This window comes from Platalea leucorodia (genome assembly GCF_965183815.1).
Source record: "Platalea leucorodia genome assembly, chromosome: 5".
Classification (NCBI taxonomy): Eukaryota; Metazoa; Chordata; class Aves; order Pelecaniformes; family Threskiornithidae; genus Platalea; species Platalea leucorodia.
In genome coordinates, this window is record NC_138827.1 from 79,922,174 (window position 1) to 79,940,824 (window position 18,651).

At 37.3% G+C, this 18,651-nt stretch overlaps 1 protein-coding gene across 1 annotated transcript in view; it reads right to left on the reverse strand.

The window, feature by feature from the left end:
• The window catches only part of MYO3B (myosin IIIB), a gene marked incomplete at both ends in the record, with an annotated part of 209,195 nt that overhangs the window by 156,342 nt on the left and 34,202 nt on the right, over positions 1-18,651 (reverse strand). Inside the window, 3 exon segments of the mRNA XM_082311465.1 lie at positions 2,309-2,454; positions 14,590-14,666; positions 18,316-18,415. Of these exon segments, the coding sequence (XP_082167591.1) occupies positions 2,309-2,454; positions 14,590-14,666; positions 18,316-18,415 (323 nt within the window).

Below are 18,651 nucleotides of genomic sequence, written 5' to 3' on the forward strand. Positions count from 1 at the left end.
ATCCCCGTGGACAGCACAAATGCCTCTGGAGATGTGACAAGTGCTAGTCTCAGTTAAGAAATTTGAGTCCAGAGCCTAACTGTAGTCTCTGAGCCAAAAAACACGTCAGAGTTTTGGCTCGAATGCATGATGGATGCAGAGAAAGTCTTGGGCAAGAAACTGAGAAGCAATAATGAAAAAGAAAAGAAAAAAGAATAAAAAAGAGAAACAGCAGGGTTCCTTTCATTTTGATTGGATCTTACAATGACATTAAGTCATGTGGAGAGGGGAAATAGGGATTGACTGTACCTTTCCTCTTCTCGTAAGGCAGCTAAGGGTTATCAAATAAAGCTAGTGAATGGCACACAGAGTTCTTCCAATAAAATACAGCTAACCTGTAGGCTTCTTTGCTACTAGATGTTATAGTAGGTGAGAATTTGTATTGGATAAATTCAGAGATGATACTCAAGGATACTAACTACCTAAAAATGACCAAATGGCTTAACATTTGCATTTATAGCTTCAGACACAGGTATTATCATGAAAGCAAAAAGTGTAAAGATGCCAGATCCCTGAGCTCAGAGGATTTTGGACTGAACAGTCTCAGAAGGTGAGCTGCAATGCTTCTATATGTCACTGCTTGAGCACTCAACAGGCATGCTTGGAAGAACCACTTGAAAGTTGAAACCTGAGAAGAGCCTCAATGCTCACGTTGAAAATGCTGTTAAAAATGTGTGAATTGCAGCACAGATATCAGGAACTCCACTGACATTACTTCTAAACTGTCAAACTACTATAAGAGGGGAATGCACCTTTTGGTCATATTTACTGTCCCTCTGAATTGACTTCAAACAAGTACCAGGAGAGAAGCTCTATGTCCTATACCCCAGGCCCTTATGCCACCCAGCACTCATCATAGTCTACTTTATCTAGTATGAAAGCAGTTACCAGCAGCAGGGTTATAGCTCATAAAATGCAAAGCAGAGGAAAATCTCTCACCTTAAAAATGGCTACCATTCTATTTAGTAAACATACCCATTATTAAATTAATCAGATGTTTCACCTTTGTTTTGCTAAGTCATACAGAGATGCAACAGCAAATAAGAGGTAAACTACAGATAGAAATCAAAGCCTCTACACGCCCTATTCTATGTATCTTCCTATTGTTTGCTGTTACTTTTGGTATGACTTCTGTCCTTTTCAACTGTTTTGAGCATTGAAAAAATCTATAGATTGCTTTAGTAACCTGAAGCCTCCCTTGCTGCTTTAATTGCCAGGACCTGTTTTACACTTGTGCAAAGGCAACAAGATGAACCGCTGCTTCAGTATGAATAATTTTGGAAAGAGTGGTGGCGGTTCATGTCTCAGCTGGGAAGAAGGAGATAACTATATGACGCAGAACCCAGCACAACTGCATCTGCATATAGACAGACTTAATCAGAAATGCAAATTGCAATCAGAAGAAATTTTATAAGCCTGTGATAACTGTGCAGATAACAAAAGGTCAAACACTTGTATGGCTGAAGGTTTTCAGCTGTTATCAGTCAGTGGCGATTCTTTCTTTATGAGCAAAATGTGGAAAAGACAAGTATATGCCAGTTTAATCAATGATGGACAAATTCTTTCTATATTTCTTCTATTATTACAACTGTTCCGTTGTTAAACTCTATTTTACACTGTCAATCTCAACTTATTCAGGAAGGCTCGACAAAATGAAACCAAAAATAGACAGCATGAAATAATACAGCTAATTTACATGACTATACATAGAGGGAATTTCTAGCTCTTTTTCATATCCACATATGACAATCCAAATCTTCACATTTTAACATCCTTGGATAAATGAAAAAATAAATTATGAATACAGTTTGCTGAAACTGCCAGACTGCTTCATAGCATTGTCAAAATTGTGTGGTTTTCTCCCATAATAAAACGAGCCTAAGACTCTAGGGGAATAAAATTTTAAAATGTTGTTCAACAGTTACAAATGTTTGCCTCTTCCTCTTTTGAAACAACTCTTTTCATCAACAGTAGCTAAGAGAAGTACTTTTGAAGAAGGGAGGTACCTTGATATTATATGATTTTATATTTTAAGATAAGAATAAAATAAATACGTAAGTCTTTATCATTTCAAGGCATTCTAAATATAAATTATTATAGAATCAGGCTGAAAAAAAAAAAAGTCTTTACCATTACAGCTTTTTAATGTCTTTCCGTATAAGAGATTCTTAGGATTTGAAGCACAAACGTTTACTAAATATTTCTTTCTCCTTTGATTAGATTGCCTTTGAACAAACTGGTGAGTAAAGAGAGCCATCTAGTGCCATACCTTGGAATTTTAAAAAGGGTTTTTACTGGATGCATGTCAAATAAAGGAGGGTCTCCATCCCCCAGTTCAATAGCTGTTATTCCCAAGGACCATACGTCACATCGAGCATCATATGAGTAGTCATACTGTTGTTCACAAGCAATGACCTATCAGAAAAAAGCAGAGAAAACAACGCTTTAACCTAATGTACAATTCACGCCATCCTAGTATGACATGAAAATACTTTTTTGAGTCATGTCTAAAATCCTATGTACCTTTCAAATCCATATCTTTGCCTGTATACCCCAGTTAGGAAAAACCCCACAAAAATGTAACAGTAAATTAGAACTTCTCTTAGGTTTGTTTTCTTTAAAAACAATCTCCCTCTTTTTTGAGATACATTAAGCTCCATGGGATGCTTCAAATATCTATACAAAGAACATCCCTATACTAAATTTTGGTTTTGAAAGCACTTCTTACAGAAACCTATTACAATAGCAAAGAATCCTATTGATGTTATTCTTATTAACTTCTATGACTATTCATGAGGATAGACTGATTTGCACAGCTGTTTTTTAGATAAGAATATTCCATCAGTCATTTCTGCCAATATTTTTTTTTTTAGTTTGTCTCTACTAGATTTAAGTAATTTTAAAAAAATCTTCATTAACATACCATGTACCTTGTCTAAGAAAAACTGAAGTTAACAGGAATCTCTCCTTGGACATCAGAACTGTTTTACATCACAAACTTGACACACACTTCCAGCTAACCCACTGTTTGCCTTCTAATCATAAGCTAACTATTCATAGAAGCTGGAAACAATTCTGCATCTAAACATGACATTCAAACTAACGTTTAAATTTAGCCCTTATCTTTGCAAAGGGATAAGACAAAAATCGCAGCTTCACTGCCTTTTATTCTATCATGATTTGGAATCCTGTCTCGAGTCTGTCTTCCCAAATCTCATCAATTAGACCAACTGCTTTGAAAATTTATCAGATCCCTGCATATTGCTAGTAATGGCTTCCATGATTTTTTCCATAGTTTTAAGTATTGTTACTAACTTGTACTTAAGATAAACAGAACTTCTGACAGCATGTTCTAGGGTGGCTGTACCTATATTCTAGAAGAGATTTTTTTTTTTATTTTTTTTTTACTTCTGTATTACATCTGAGTTCTTGTGTTAGGGTTTCAGTTTGGGACAACACTCTGCAGAGATGCCACATGCAAGTCAGCACCCCAGGTACCTGCTGGCAGAAAGCCACTCACAGCCTCCTGTAAGAAAACCTTTCGTGGAGAAGCTGCTGATTCCAGCTTAACCTCTTGGTTACTTTCTCCATAAGTTGCACTAACAGAGGCATTCCTGCCTCCCGTAGAGATTCTATCCAGCAGGCCCATAGGACCTGTCCGTCTCTTACTCTGGGACTCATGACCCCATCATACAGCACTCATAATTTATTTTATCAGAAATCAGGGGTGTTGAACATAGTAGTTAAAATAATACCAAAATGTATTTTGGGGAGGGAGGGCAGTAAAGTTGGACATGAGTTAATTCCTTTGCTATATACTAATAGTTCAGTTCTTTTCCTAGAGCAAATCAGTCCAGAAAAATTAAGACCTTTTCTGAATTTTCTATCAATGGTTTGACACGTGTTGAGATCTCTCTCTTCCTCCTCAATTTTTCTAGGTTAGTATGCCAAAGAAATTTCTTTTCATACCCTACTGACAGTGGTATTTCCCCTTTATTGCCGTAATGTCAAAGAATCTTCTCATAGAGTATTAGACCAGTGTTTCTCAACTACTGACTGAGGAACACTGGTGATCTGTAAGACATGATAAAGTGGTCAGCAAAATGTCTACGAACTATCTAAGAAAAACATACATACACATTCCCCTATACATCAACTATCAAATAAACAGAATGGGGAAAAATGAAAGTAAGCACTGCAAAAGAGGGTTCAGGGATTTTTTTCTTCAACTTGAAGAGGCAGAGTTTTGTTAGCTAATGAGGTGCTTTTTCAAAGTTGTCACACGAAGATCATTTTCCTATCTCCTTTCTCTTCAACAGAATGTCTTAAGTGAAAGCTCTGAAATATTTCTTAGTTCAAAGAGTTCATTATAGGCTGCATCTCATCCCAGAGATTCCTCTATCTCTTAAAAAAGATGAGTTTTACTGTGCAGTAGATATAGATAGATTCTAGGCAACTCAAGCAGAGCGCTTTAAACCACCACCCTTATTTCAGAGGCCGATGTGATAATTTCATTCCCTTATACCATGCCTTAGAGAGAAGGAAAGAAATCAAATTTGATGTAAAAACTTTTAAGAACATCAATGTGGAGATCCATCAGAGATACTTAAATAATGTATTCTAAAGAGGCCCTACTTGGTGTTGGCTGGAGTTTCCTTCATTGCAGTTTTGCTCAGAAATTGAAAGGGAAGCTTGTATTTCTTGACTATTTTTCTTCTTTATACAGTTCCCCAAATCATCTGTATACTCAAGGACGCTTCCTCAGAAAAAAAAAAAAAAATCATGCAAGTCAGCTTCCAAGGCCATGACTCAGAAGTTGCAAGTAGCTTATCCATATGTGACTAATTAAATGCAATGTGTCCTCCTTCCTTTTTTAACACATGAAAAATATTTATCTGCTTGGTTAAAAAGCTGCTAGAGCCCATCTCCTGGAAGTGACTACCTTCAGAAGTTGCCTGGTTCTCATCAGTGTGCCGAGTCCTTTGCAGGTACTTGTCTATTTGTTCTCAAACTTTATGATGCAGAGGAATGTATTTTCACTTTCAAGGGAAGGAAAAGAAGGACCTGCTCAAGGTCACAGTGGACTTCGTCAGCAGTGCCACAAACATAGCTGGTCTCCCATATTCAAAGACACCACCACTTTTTCCTCTATAATCATATCACAATTGCTTCTAACTACAGGCTGATGGCAAAACTTGCTATTTATCTCAGTCTTAGAAAGTTTAACAAGCTACACTAAAATAATGAGCATCTGAGGGCTTTGCACTAATAATGCATGGGGAAAAGAAAGTATGCTGCAACTGCTGTTTTAAAAAAGAAAAAAAGTCTTTGAGCTTTTCTCAGCTTCACAATGTACTACCTACCAAACAAAGAGAAAGGAATGCATAACGCATCTCTGTATGTCTTCTGCTCCACAGCTAACAGCTACATCTCCAGTAAATATGGTACATGGGAGTAAAATGACACTATGGCAAAATACTGGCACTCTAACCAAGAGGAATTTAACAATCAGATTCTCCTCCGTTCTAATATCAAAGCCTGCAGTGACTCTTTCAGAAAAATATTCCCCTTAATCTGCATTCTCTTTGTTTACAAAAATTCAGCCAGTGCACCATGCAACCCAGCATGTTTTAGACAGTTAGCTTGACTCCAGTGAGATCAGCCTCACAGAAAACATACAAAATGAGCTGTTCTTCTGACATCAAATATGCAGCATGTATATGAATTTAATTATCACTCTGGTTTGAAACAAGTTTGCAGTTTCTTTGGGATTTATTATTAGAATCTTACCAACTTATGCACCACTTAGAGAAACACAAATGCCACTAATGTTGATTTTTAAAGCAAGAATCAAATTTTACAGCTTTTTCCTTGACGAAAGGTGCACATTGGCAGCTTGCTTTATATGTTGGCTAGCAGACAACACTCTACCTTGAAATCTGAAGGAGTTCTCTCAGTCATAGCTTACCAGCTAAGTCCTTGGGAATGCCCCAGTCCTGTTTTGCCTTGAAAAGTATTGCATCTCCCTGCAGAGCAAAAACCTCTAAAGGCCAAATACAAAAAGGAAAAATGCCATTGACTTATCTTTTATTATGTTCCTGTCTCTAGCGAGAATTCACAGATACTTATGTTTTGGAAACATCTGTCCTTTTTGGTCGGAGTTCTGGAGCTGAGAGTGCCTCTCAGCACTGCTGATGCCTGCTCTGCCCAGTGGGGCATGAAGACAGAGCGCCCAGGAGAAATGATCTGAAACTGAAGAAAATGCTACTTCCTTTCTCTACCTCGTGCGAAGACATCATCACATCTGTACCTATTTTATATCCAGCAAAATCCTCCCCTGCTTGTACAAGCAAAAAAGGGGAGGTAGTTTGCTTTGCTGCAAACACTGTTCATGCCAAAGCTTCAGGGGGTGATGTAGTTAATCTTGAGATTTGCCAGTAAACACCATGGGAATAAGCACCAAGTCTTTCACTTCAGCATGGGCTGGTTACATGCACACAGTGGCCCAGGTTGCTAAGGAGACAGGCTGTCACCTTTTGTATTAGTTGTAATTTCATCATGATTTCATGCCCAGCCATACTGCTGTAGGATGGAAAGCACCTGAACACCACACAGAGAAACAGACAACGTGATGGTAGTTGTCAACACTAATTGTGCTGAGGGTCACACTGGGACAGGGTGAGGTGAGGGGGAATTCACTGGTCTGGCAAAGAAGGCACATAAACAAATCAGTCACACTAACTGGAGGGAATTCAGAGATGCCAGTGATTAGGCATTCTGTGTGATTTATCACTTCTACAGAAACACAAGAGATTCACAGAGATACACAAGATGATTCACACCCTGACAAGAAATCTTTATATTCAAGGATATAATTCTACTTGTTCTGAAATCAATGAAAAAAATTTCTTTGAACTTCATCAAGTTCATATGGAGATCACCGGTGGATCTAAAATAAGGAAAACAGGTAATACAGAGAACTGGCTGTTACTTGTACAGTGGTCATACTGACTTGTGGGCAGAGAGGAAGCTATATATATGTTTAACCGAAGCAAAATACATCAAACCCTTTTAAGTTTACCCAGAATTGTTAGAACTTACTTTCATTTTGCTTCAGTATATACAGTGCATCTAGAATGCATAGCTGCAAGCATACACAATACCGATAACAGCAATACAGATGTGCTACCCAGAGACGATTGCTACACAATTAGCGCTGGTGATCCATGCACAGAAAGGAGTCTGGAGTTAAAAGGGTTGATGCTCCTGAAGAAAGGCGGTGCTGTACTCAGCTGACGTAGCTAACTAAGCAGCTTATGAGGTGTGCGAGCACAATGCTCAAAAGCACTGCGTATGTAAAATGAATGTGGCACAAAATTGTTACCCTTGCTGCAAGGAGAACAAAATTGCTAGCTATGCAAGTCAAATGAAATAAACCAACTGAACTCCTGTGCTCCACCTGAAACTATGTAACCCAACTTAATTTATCTACATAGGAAATATAATATTAAATATTCTTCTAATTACTATGCACTGAAAAAAAAAAAAAAAAAAAAGTCTTTCATGATAGCATTTAGCAGCACTGGGGATACTGAATTATCCAGACCGAAGTGATACCTATCTATCTCTATCCCTCCCTCTTTTCCTCCCTCCCTCCCTTCAAGCACATGCACATAATTAAAAAAAGAGCAAATTTGTGACTGAAATTGGTTCCATATTCCTCTGTTTTCTTATTTGTATTTCAGTTCCTTATTTATTATCATCATACAAATTTTTCCATGGCGTATCAGAAAATTATTATATTGTTAGAAATGTTACCAAAATAACAAGTAATTAATATTTTAAATAATTCTTATGAGTAATTATCACAATTAATGTTGATTCATTGAAAATTAATTATATGTCAAGTAGTCAATTGTGTTTTGACAGCTGCAAGTAATCAATTTTTATTTTTATTTTTAACTCACCCAAGTGAAATATTCCTGAGACCATTAGACTGCTCTGGCAGCAGGCTACATTTGTAGGGAAACATAATACCTTCCATTAGACCAAATGATACAGTGAGGAAAAACAGATACGCTTTCAAGCACACTAATCTATTTTGCTTCATGCCATGAGACCATCATGGCCTCAACACTACTAATACGAATGTGATTGACACATTTTGTTTCTGACCCACAGATTTACTCCTGAGCCGTACGGATATACCCTACACACCTCACACAGATTTGTAAATGGTGTTTCACAAAGAAATTGAAAACTCAGAGGCAACTCCAGTCTCATTAGTAAACACATTTCATGAATGGATCTCAGTGCAGGGCAGTGTGGTACTGAAATGATTCTCTCTACTGTTTTGGGAGGGTTTTTTTGTTTTTTAAATCTTTAAACACCCTATATGAAAGTTTTACAACCCCTCCGTAGCTGCTGCTTAGGTTACAACAAAACAGAAGCATTTGTAACCCCTCCACATCCCTTCACAAGATTGTGGCCATGTTATCAAGGTTACTGGCAAGGTTCCCTGAGGTTCCCTCCACCTGCCACGTCCTTTTCGAGCCCCTCCTGCCATGCTAGCCCATGAGGAGGTCACCTCTCCCGGAGGCAAAGGAGGAGGTGATGCATTCTGCCAGACCCTGCTCTGCAGGGAGAGCTTGCTGCTGCTGTCCTGCTGCGCTCTCTGCCTCTCTTGTGTGCCATCTCCTTTAAAGAAACCTCTGCATTCCAATTCAGCTTTCTGAATTCCACTGCTTTCCTTCTGGACTTCAAGCAACTTCAGCGTAAAGTTGCTTTACTTACTCCTTACTACTGCAGCTTGTTAAAGCTTGGGTTTGAGAGCCACAGAAAATTAAGAAAGTGGGAATAAAAGAAAAACAGGCAGAAACTGCATTTCTTTTATTTCTTTATTCAATTCCTAAAGATCTGTGTTCCCCAAAAGATAACTTTGTTTAAATCACGCCAGTGAACTCTCAGAAGGTGGCATCTCAGAGTCACGGGCATTTTAGTCATATGCAGCCACTTAAGAGTTCTAATTGTATTCCACGTTCTGCCACTGACCTGCTGTAAGTCCTTAAGCAAGTCATTTCCCTTCATGTCCCTCAGTTCTTCCACACAGTCTTGCCTTATCTATTTAGAGCAATGGTTCCCATTCTCCCCCCACCCCCCCTTCCCACACTCACACTGTAGTAGTTCCTCTCCGGCATGCCCATACCTATTTACCACATGGACCACAGGACTGCACTCCAACCCAGTGCTGCGTTTCAAGAGGACAGCTAATATTCCCTAAAAATAATTTCTAACACACCACTGCGTCCCACTACTTTAACCTCCTGAAAGCAGGGATGCCATTTCCAAATGTATGCTAAGTAGGCAATTCCTTTACACCCTCGGCTTAATATACTATCATAAATAATGTTAAACCACAAACAATTGTTCAAATCACAATATAACAAAAATCTATGTTATGAATGATTTAATGCTACCATTCTTTATCTTTACCATTTATTTATTGCATTTATTATTTTTATCCACTAAATGTTTAGGATTTTCAAGTATTTCACCATTAATTAATCATGATGCCAGATAAACACAAATTCTGTAAAAGCAGCCAAAGTTTTCTCTATTCCCATCTGTGAAGTTTCTTCCCAAGGACAATCCGTTATTTTCTGTAAATTATGTTTCAATCTTATCTCATTTACTGTAATTCATGAGGTAAAAAAAACCTGTAGTAAGAGCTAATTCAGTAATGTACCTTATCATTAGCTGTAAGAGAACAGTTATTACAACTTCATGAAAGATGTTATAAGGAAATATTTTCAAAATTTTCCTTATTAGAGAAGGTACATAGCTCCTTATGTTTTTTTATCACAAAATACGCAGTGTTTCACTGTACAACTGTTTTTAAATGGCTTTCGGGAAGGAAAATAAGTATATATACATTCTTGAAATCTGTATCCTATTTATACTAAGTGGTGGATTCCTACAGTTCATTATAAATCAGCATTTACAAAATTCCATGCTTAGTTGGCATTTAAAAGTGTAGTGGAAATGTGCATATCAGAAGAGCTAATTTTAGCTAATAAGGAATTAAAGTGAAGAGACCTAGAGCTATTAACAGGATGCTGACCTTGAGTCCCATGATGTAAGCAAAGGGCTGGCAAATAAGCTAGGTTGAAGTGTGACAAAATGAGAATATATTCAACAGTTTCAGGGGAATGTATCACTGTACTTGTTTAGAGTTAATTAAAAACATAAGCCCAGGTTAGTGATGGGGTTATCTTTTCTATGCTGTTTTTCCAACTCAGTATTTAACTATGCATTAAATGTATTTACTTAAATGGATTTTGGGGTAAATTTTTCATGTCTCCTACAATAGAGATGTAAATAAGAGAAATCAGCCCTGATCTACCAAAAGGAAGATTTTTTTTTTTGACCAAATTCTAAGGCCTGAATACAGCCCTTACTGTAATGAATATTGACTTCAGTGGAAAAGCTGCTGTGAGTCTTTGCAAAATTAGATTTTTCCCTTTATGTATCTTTCAACTACATTAATGCAAATGACTTTTTGGGGTGCTTTTTTTACCAGTTTCGTTGATTTTTCTTTAGATTATGCAGACTCACAGCTTTGTACTGAAACAATGCAAATATTATTCATTGTTTCAGGATTAGACTTACTGTACACACATATGATCAGATTTAAAGTTTAAAAAAATACAAAGAAACATTGGAAAGAAAGACAATTTAAACTAGTCACCTATTGTTCTAACACTTCAGAAATTTATTCTGATGCTCAGATGTACTGAATTTTATCCCAGGAAGTATGCCTTGATTCAGCAGGGGGAAGGAAAACAATCTGTTGTCTCTGGGTCAGTCTTACTGATCATGACTTCATCTTGGCAGGATGGTAACAAATATCCAAAATACAGAGTTGACACAGCTTTAAATAATACTGTGACATCTGAAATCCCTCTGAAATCAATAGCAAAACAGAGCAAAGATTTTACCTCTGGTTAACACATTATTACAGAGCTCATATGATACCTTGTCTCAGCCTTTCCTACTGTCACGTGTCATATTTCAACACATAATTCTTCAGAGGATCAACTATGTTTTAATTATGTTCCTTTTAAAACATAAGTATGCATGCACCATTGTTATTTTAGCAGTTATCAGTAAAATATAACAGCATACTCCCTGTGGTTTTAAATTACCTTCAGCATCTCTCCAGTTCTTTCTGACTTCAAGTATCTTTTTCTTTTTCTATTTCTGTTCTTAAAACTAGGTTTGGGCCAAAGAAAACATGTACAGATTCTAGCTGAGCTTGTTCTAAGAGTCAAGTTTCCAGCTAGATCATGATAATATATTTGGGAAAAAGGAAAACTGCAATTCTGTTTCAACTAGATTTTGTTCAGTTCTGCGTTAAGGTTTAGAACCAGAGATGTAAAGGCAGTTCAGTTCAAAAGTTTCAAATCTGATTCCTCCTGCTAGCATTCAACACAATTTATTTCAGCATAATAGAAGCAGATTTTAGATAACTTAAGTGTTTGGCAACAGGCAGCTTTAAACATCCACCATACTTAAACTATCCTGCCTTATTTATCTTTTTTTGGCATGCCTGCATTCAGTGTTCCAGTTTCTGCACATCTATGTAAGTGTGAGACAATACTAATTAGGTTAAACAGCAATGATTGATTTTCAGTGAGTCTACTTTAAAGCTGCTCTCAAATTGACTCATCCTTGCCAAGTTCCTCTGTTGCTTCCACGCAGCCTAGTTTTTCCCTGTATTTTCATTTTTCAGCAAAATTTTTGTTAATCATATGCTCTGCTCAAAACAGATGCTCAAGGACAAATCTTTTTGATTTGTCCTGTTGCTGCTAAACAAGCCTCACAGTCATCAGAAAAAAGAGCCCTCTAAGATGTTTAAGTCACTCAAAACTGTTAAGCTGTTGCTTTTCATGCTGCCAGTAAGAACACTGAGCTGAACAGAACACCTTATACCACCCTCTGTCACTGTTATTTTCCTATGAACTTTTGCTATTGCAAGTACCATGCCATATAATCCCTTTGATACATTTTGCAAACTTCATCTTAAAATATGATGGTTTTCCTTGTTATACAGACTGTTCCTGATCCAGGCTGATCTAGTGATTCTAGTTTCCAGCATATTTGTCTCCTGCTTGTATCTAGTTATTCCTATCTGTCAGCTTTAATGGTCTTCCATCATTCTTCTCCAGGTTTTATTTTCCTGGGGTTTACCCTGGAAAATATTCTGCCAGCTTCACTTCACAAGGTTCACTTCTCTGAAACACTCCTCCTCCAAGGCAAGCTTTCTCATCTCCCTTCTCCACTCCCCCTTCAGATTAAATCCATCTTTCTCACCCTGAGATAAGATGAGGTCCCATCATTGCCTTATGCATTGACTGAGGCTCCTGTTTCTCACACAGACAGTAAAAGTCCAATTTAAAAAAAAAACAAAACAAAAAACCAAAAAAAACCCCAAAAAACCAAAAACCAAACCTAGTCTTCATGCTTTCTATTTCTCTGATTAGTACCATTTCCTTCCTATCCAGTTATTTTATGGTATTTTGGGGTTTGACATAGATTCTATCCTATGTCAAAACCTTTAGGCAGCAAGATTTTTGCAACTGTTTGTTAAGTGCTTTTCTAGTTTTTACTGATTTCACCACAGTCTCATCTAGAAAACACTGTTCCTAATAAGCTATTACTGAAGCAGAGTTTTTCAACGTATTGCAGTCCTAATCTTTCATCTTTTGCATAAAAATTTGGCTGCACATTTTAAAAATACCAGAAAGATCTTCCCAGAAGTAAGGTAAGTTGCACCTCGCACATCGGTTGAAATATGTCATTCATATGAACACAAAGAAAGCAACTGTAGTGACTTGAGCACGAGTGTTAGGCAACTTGTCACTTAAAAGCCACTTCAACAACAGCATAATGGATATCCGAGCATCTTACAGCTGTCTTGCAGATTGGTACATCTCTGAAGCCTGATCGGCGTGGCTCACACAGGCATGCAAATGTAATATGAGTTACTATGCTTAAGGTACTGGGTTGGTTATTTTGACAAATCTTTTCAAAACAGGAAGCATTCAAAGCCACTTCTGTTCCTGTTTTGATGTGCTATGCACATAACATACCTTGGTTGTGTGTGTTGTATTTCCAGGTCAAAATTTTTCAGATCAAAATCTCTGCTTATTTCTTTGGCTTTTTACCTCGAGAATGAATATTTTCAAGCAGGATGAGAAAATAAATTTGGTACGATTACTGCCTTTGATGGCAATTATTCAAGCAAAACGGTACTGTAAAAATAACTTCTAATAATCCGAGTTTAATAAAATATTTCATAATACATCCATTATTGTCTAGAGGAGTATTTTATAAAGGTTTCAGAATGTCTCCAACCAAGGTGATTCCATAAATAATGTTTGCACAGTGGTTTCTAAGGTATCTTGTGTCTCCTTTGTGACGTAAACTGGTTGTTATGGAGATGGTAAAATATCAACCATTCTTTGTGAGACTGTGCAAGATCAATTTTGGATCCGTTACAGCAGCTTCTCTTCTCTGCTCAGCTATAATCAGCGTTCCTTAGCAGCAGAAATAGATGTATAAAAAGTATAACATATTTTAAAACAAATGTTTGCACGATAATTTTAACTGTTTGACATACAGAAATAGACCTGTATGCATTTGTAACAGATGCAAATTCCATCCCGAACTCCCCAAAATTCAAATAAGTCTAATGGCCTTCAACAGAAATGAGGCTACTACTGTTATGAAGGTTTAACAACTTACAAATAAACAGACCACTGCCTTTTCATTCCCTGTTTTTTTAATTTCATCATCTACACCTTACAAAAGTATTTTTTGTTTCTTAAAGTGGGGAGGGTAAAGATTAATATCTTTCACCCCAAATTGAGGGAAAGTACATAAGAGACTTTTGTTCAACAGTGTGTTAAAACTTTCTAGAGCTTCATGAAATAGAAGGAAAAGCATTATGTCTGAGGAGTAGTATGTAAAAATATGGTCTAAGATACTTGGCTAGGCTGCCTGTAGATTATCTTTCTCCATTTTTAATCTATGCTAGTCCATGTGTCTAAGTGCATAGGTCCCCAGTCAATGATTAAGGTTAAAAAACACATAGCTGAGTCAGGGTTTTGCAGAGTCCTATAGCAAGACAGGAATGTGGGAATTCCTCCTTCTCCTCCCAGTCTGTATTTAGAGGCACAGACAATCACACCAAAACATACAGTATTTGGTTGGAAAGTCATAAAATTTTCAAGGAGACCCTCAGTTATTTGCAGGTCATCTGTACTTTTATGGAAACATTACAGAGAAGAAAATAATGAAGATTATTAGAAATCCATTTTGTATATTCGAATAGTACATTCATTATACTGAACAAGGGCCTAGATGTAAAGTAGAAACACAGCCATACCGGAGGGAAGAAAAATTACCCTTTTCTCCTACTATGTGGAAGTGGCAACAAAGTGTGCATTGCAACGAATGGAGATAACCCAGATAGGAATGTTTGCCTACCTCAGGTGCCATCCAAAAGGGTGTTCCCACTGAGGTGTTTCTACGCAGCCGTGTGCTGGTGAGCTGGGCTGAAACACCTGCAATAAAACAGATCCAAAGAACTCGGCTTCAAATTCATTCTGTCATTTCAGTCAGTTTATTTCAAGAATCTGGACAACAAACCCCAAGCCTGGGAGTACAGCTGCAGAATGCCTGGCCAAAGTAGGTGCGGCATTGGTACTGAATTCTTTTGATTAATTTCAGCTTGCTCTCTTCGTTCAGAATTGCTACAAGACTTTTTTGTGAATGGCTCTCAGTTTGAAGCATTTTCATTCAACCTCAAAAATTCAATTAGCACCTAAATATCCCAGACTTCTTTCTGCTGTTTTCATGAATATAAACAGGAACTATTCAAATTACGATGTGACTTTAAAACTTCTGTTTCAGAAATTTACTCCTTGGACACTGCTGGCAGGAAACTTGTTCACTAGAGTATTTGCAGAGGCTCCTGTTCAACAAAACATTTATGCACCTGCTTAAACCTTTCCCTACTGAGAAAAGCACGGGAGCTCAAGCTCACACTGCAGCCTGTTCCTAGGGAGTTAAGCACATGCTTAAAACAAAGCCTGTGCTTCAGTGCTTTGCTGACTGGGGCTGGACTACTGAAGCACAGCTGAAAAAAGGAAGAAAGAACTAGAGTGAAATCAAACAACGTTAACAAATCAGAACGAACTTTCACAGCAAATCTTCTTCTCTGCTCTGGTCAGCATATAATTGAATTGTAGAGTTCAGGAGCATTCCAATAAGTTGACACAAAACCAGTATTGACTTAAAAACGTATTTCACATTAACATTGTTTAAAAACAAAAACCACAGTGGTCTGCTCCTATGGCATTACCCAGAGACAAAAATGGGCAGAAACACATATAATACACCTTGCCTGATGCCAATAAATAAGAAATTGGGACTCATAATTCATAAGTTAAATAATTTGATTGCTGGCTCCAAGATTCAATTCTGTATTTATTTTTCATTTTTCAGTGTGATTGCAAGCCTTCAGTGATTTCCTGAGTACCGCTGTGAAACAGTTAATGGCTAGGACCTACAGCAAGCCTTTGTGCATTTAACTCTGATCTCTCTACAGCTAGCTTAATTTGTAGCTGCTATCTATGGACACTCCAAAACAGTGCAGAATACCAAAGAGCTGAGAGAGGGAGACAGCGGTAGAGAGTGAGCGAGCATGAGCATAAACGAATGATAAATTGCAGACATTTGGGGTCGACTTACACTGTGACCAACATTTATTCAAATATATCATGCTGTTGAGAGCAGTTGAGGGAAGAAATGTGTGTTACATTGAAAAAGCAAGTTGTAAAGTCATGCAATAAAGGGAAAAAAAACCCCTCAATTAAGGATATCTGTGTAATCTTTTCTGTGACCTAATATCCGTATGTACAGCCTTGAACATGAAGTAACTTTTATTTTTCCTTCAAGATTCTGTCTCATTCTGTGGACAGAATGGATAGCGTTCACTGAATAGGTAGTCATTTAATACTTTTTTTATCCCCATCAATTTGAGTTCTAGTTACTTATTTACTATATCCAATCTTATACTAAATTTAAAATTATTATCTTTTCCTTTTGACGGGTCTCCTTCCCTCCTCATCAAACAATGAATCTCCTTAACATTCCTGCAAAATGGGAGAGGATTATTAGTTCCAGGGATTAACCTAAAAATATCCAAAGCATCCACTGGTTTTGGGTACTTAATCTGAGATCTTTCAAGTTTTCAGGTACTCCACATGCCTCAAGTAGAGCTGTAATAGACCTCAGCTGCAGTTCAAGAACACTTAGCTCTTCTGCAGAGGAGGACAAGATGTTTCAAACTGGCTATTGGGAAAATGAGGAACAGAGTGGTCACTTCTAAAAAGTCTGATGTGAGTGACCTGCCAACATCACAGAGAAACACTGGCAGAAGCAAGAATAGTCTCCAATTTGATGCCATTCAACTGTCTGAACTGCAAGTCCCTTCTCTTCCTGAACTCCTTACATTTTTCACTATGTATCTTCCACTTTCTGCAACAAATGAGACAAACAGTTCTACAAATAATATCACCTGTGACTCAGTCCTAATTCTTTCCCAGAGTCCCTTCTCTGACTATGGCAGTGGGCTACAGGGGAAAAATCGCAACTTAATGAAAGGTTGGTGCCTAATGCTTCTTTAGTCAGAAAGCCCATAGATATGTGGGCATTTCTTGGCATTTCCTAACTGTTAAGCGTTAGAAAACACTCGAGATTTAACTCGTGTCTTTTTCTGAGGTAGTCATAGTTGTTGTAATTCTCTAGTATTACTGTTGTAACTTAACAAGTAGAAAAAAACCCGTACATCCTAAATGTGGAATCAGAGAGACCCATGGGACACCAAAAAGGCTGGGATTCTCAATTTCCTTGAATGTGGCACTTGGAGTTGCAGCACACTGATCTGCTTTTGGAAGCCAGAGCTCCAAGCTGACCTTCCGTTGCAGCTAAGGCCTTTGATACATCTGATAAAAACATTTTGCTCTGGGGAGAAAAGCCAACTTTTCCCAGAATGGAGTAGTTACAAACAAAGATCACACTGCCAAAACTCCCCCAAATGAGAAGGGATCTTCCTCCCTTGTACTAGGTCAGGGACTCACTCCAAGTTTTGCTTCAGGCCATATGTTTCTCCCAGCACTATTTTAATTGCTGCCTTTAACATTCAACATAATGAATTTCTGTCCCTAGAAGATGAAGAGTCTCCTGTTTCCCAACTTACTTTAGCATCTTCGATAGATTTTTATGTTAAATTTATAATACCATGACAACATCAGTATTAAATTTTCTTTCCACTGCATAAATTTAATATTTTTGGATTTAAAAAAAAAATATTGCTATTTGCAGAATTTTTTGGCACGCCGTTTTACATTACTTTCATTTTGTGAACGTTTTTCTTTACCTTCATGCACTGCTAAACAAACATCTATTATTCACACAACACTATTCTCAATGACAATTACCTTATGCATTATATGGTTTCATTAATAAATCATATTACTAACAATCTGTTTCTGTTACCTTTAATAAAATTGTCCATTCCATTGCATACATATCTGAGGGACTACAGCATTTCCTTATTTTTCTAAGTGCATGTTTAAAGGAAAAAAAAAATTGCTGAACTGAGTTAAATTCTATTGCCCAGTCCCTTTCTATCTACCTCTCCCCCCCGCCCCCCGTTTCTTATGCAATGCTCAAATCTAACAGCAATAATCACAAATTAAATGGATGTTGGGTTTTGGACCCAAGGGACCATTTTACCTTCTGCTCAGAGGGAAAAAATATGCTTAAGGCTAGTGAAAGCCATTTCAGAGAGAAGAATGTTTCCTTTTCATATGCAAAAGATAGAATATCTGTATTTAAATTAGTAGGACAACTGCCCTGAAACTGACATTCCTTGTGAAATGCAAAAAAGCTTTGTAAATAAAATGGTACCTTCAGAACTATTTTTAATTATTATGTTTAAGCTTTTAAGCTAAAAGTCTGATTTTTGGCTAGAATTTTTATTCTTGCTGTTATCAGGTTCCTTCTCCATTTTCCTTCTTAAAATAATTCTGAGTATCCTTCTGAAAAAATCTCTCACTATGGCATTCTGCCTTCCCAGGGGAAAGTAAACAGATGCCTTTGGCTAAACTGCATGTATCAGGAAAACAAATGGGAAGTGGTCATTACCAAAGTCAACGAGCTTGACTCCACCTTCTGTTGTCAGGAGAATGTTGTTCCCTTTCACATCACGATGAATGATCCGGTTATTGTGTAAATGCTGAAGGCCCTATATACCAGCAGTAACAAAAAGAAGTTTACTCCCTTATTTAAAAACAATTACCCTACTATTAGGGAATGTAATGAAGACAATCTGCACATACTCTATAGAAACATCTGTCCACCGGATTACATGCTTGATACAACCCCTGCTGCTATAATAACCCACATAATATTGTCAACATTACCATACTTTATAAATGGCAACTGTATGTCTGAGATGAGTAAATTGCACCCTCTGCTGTC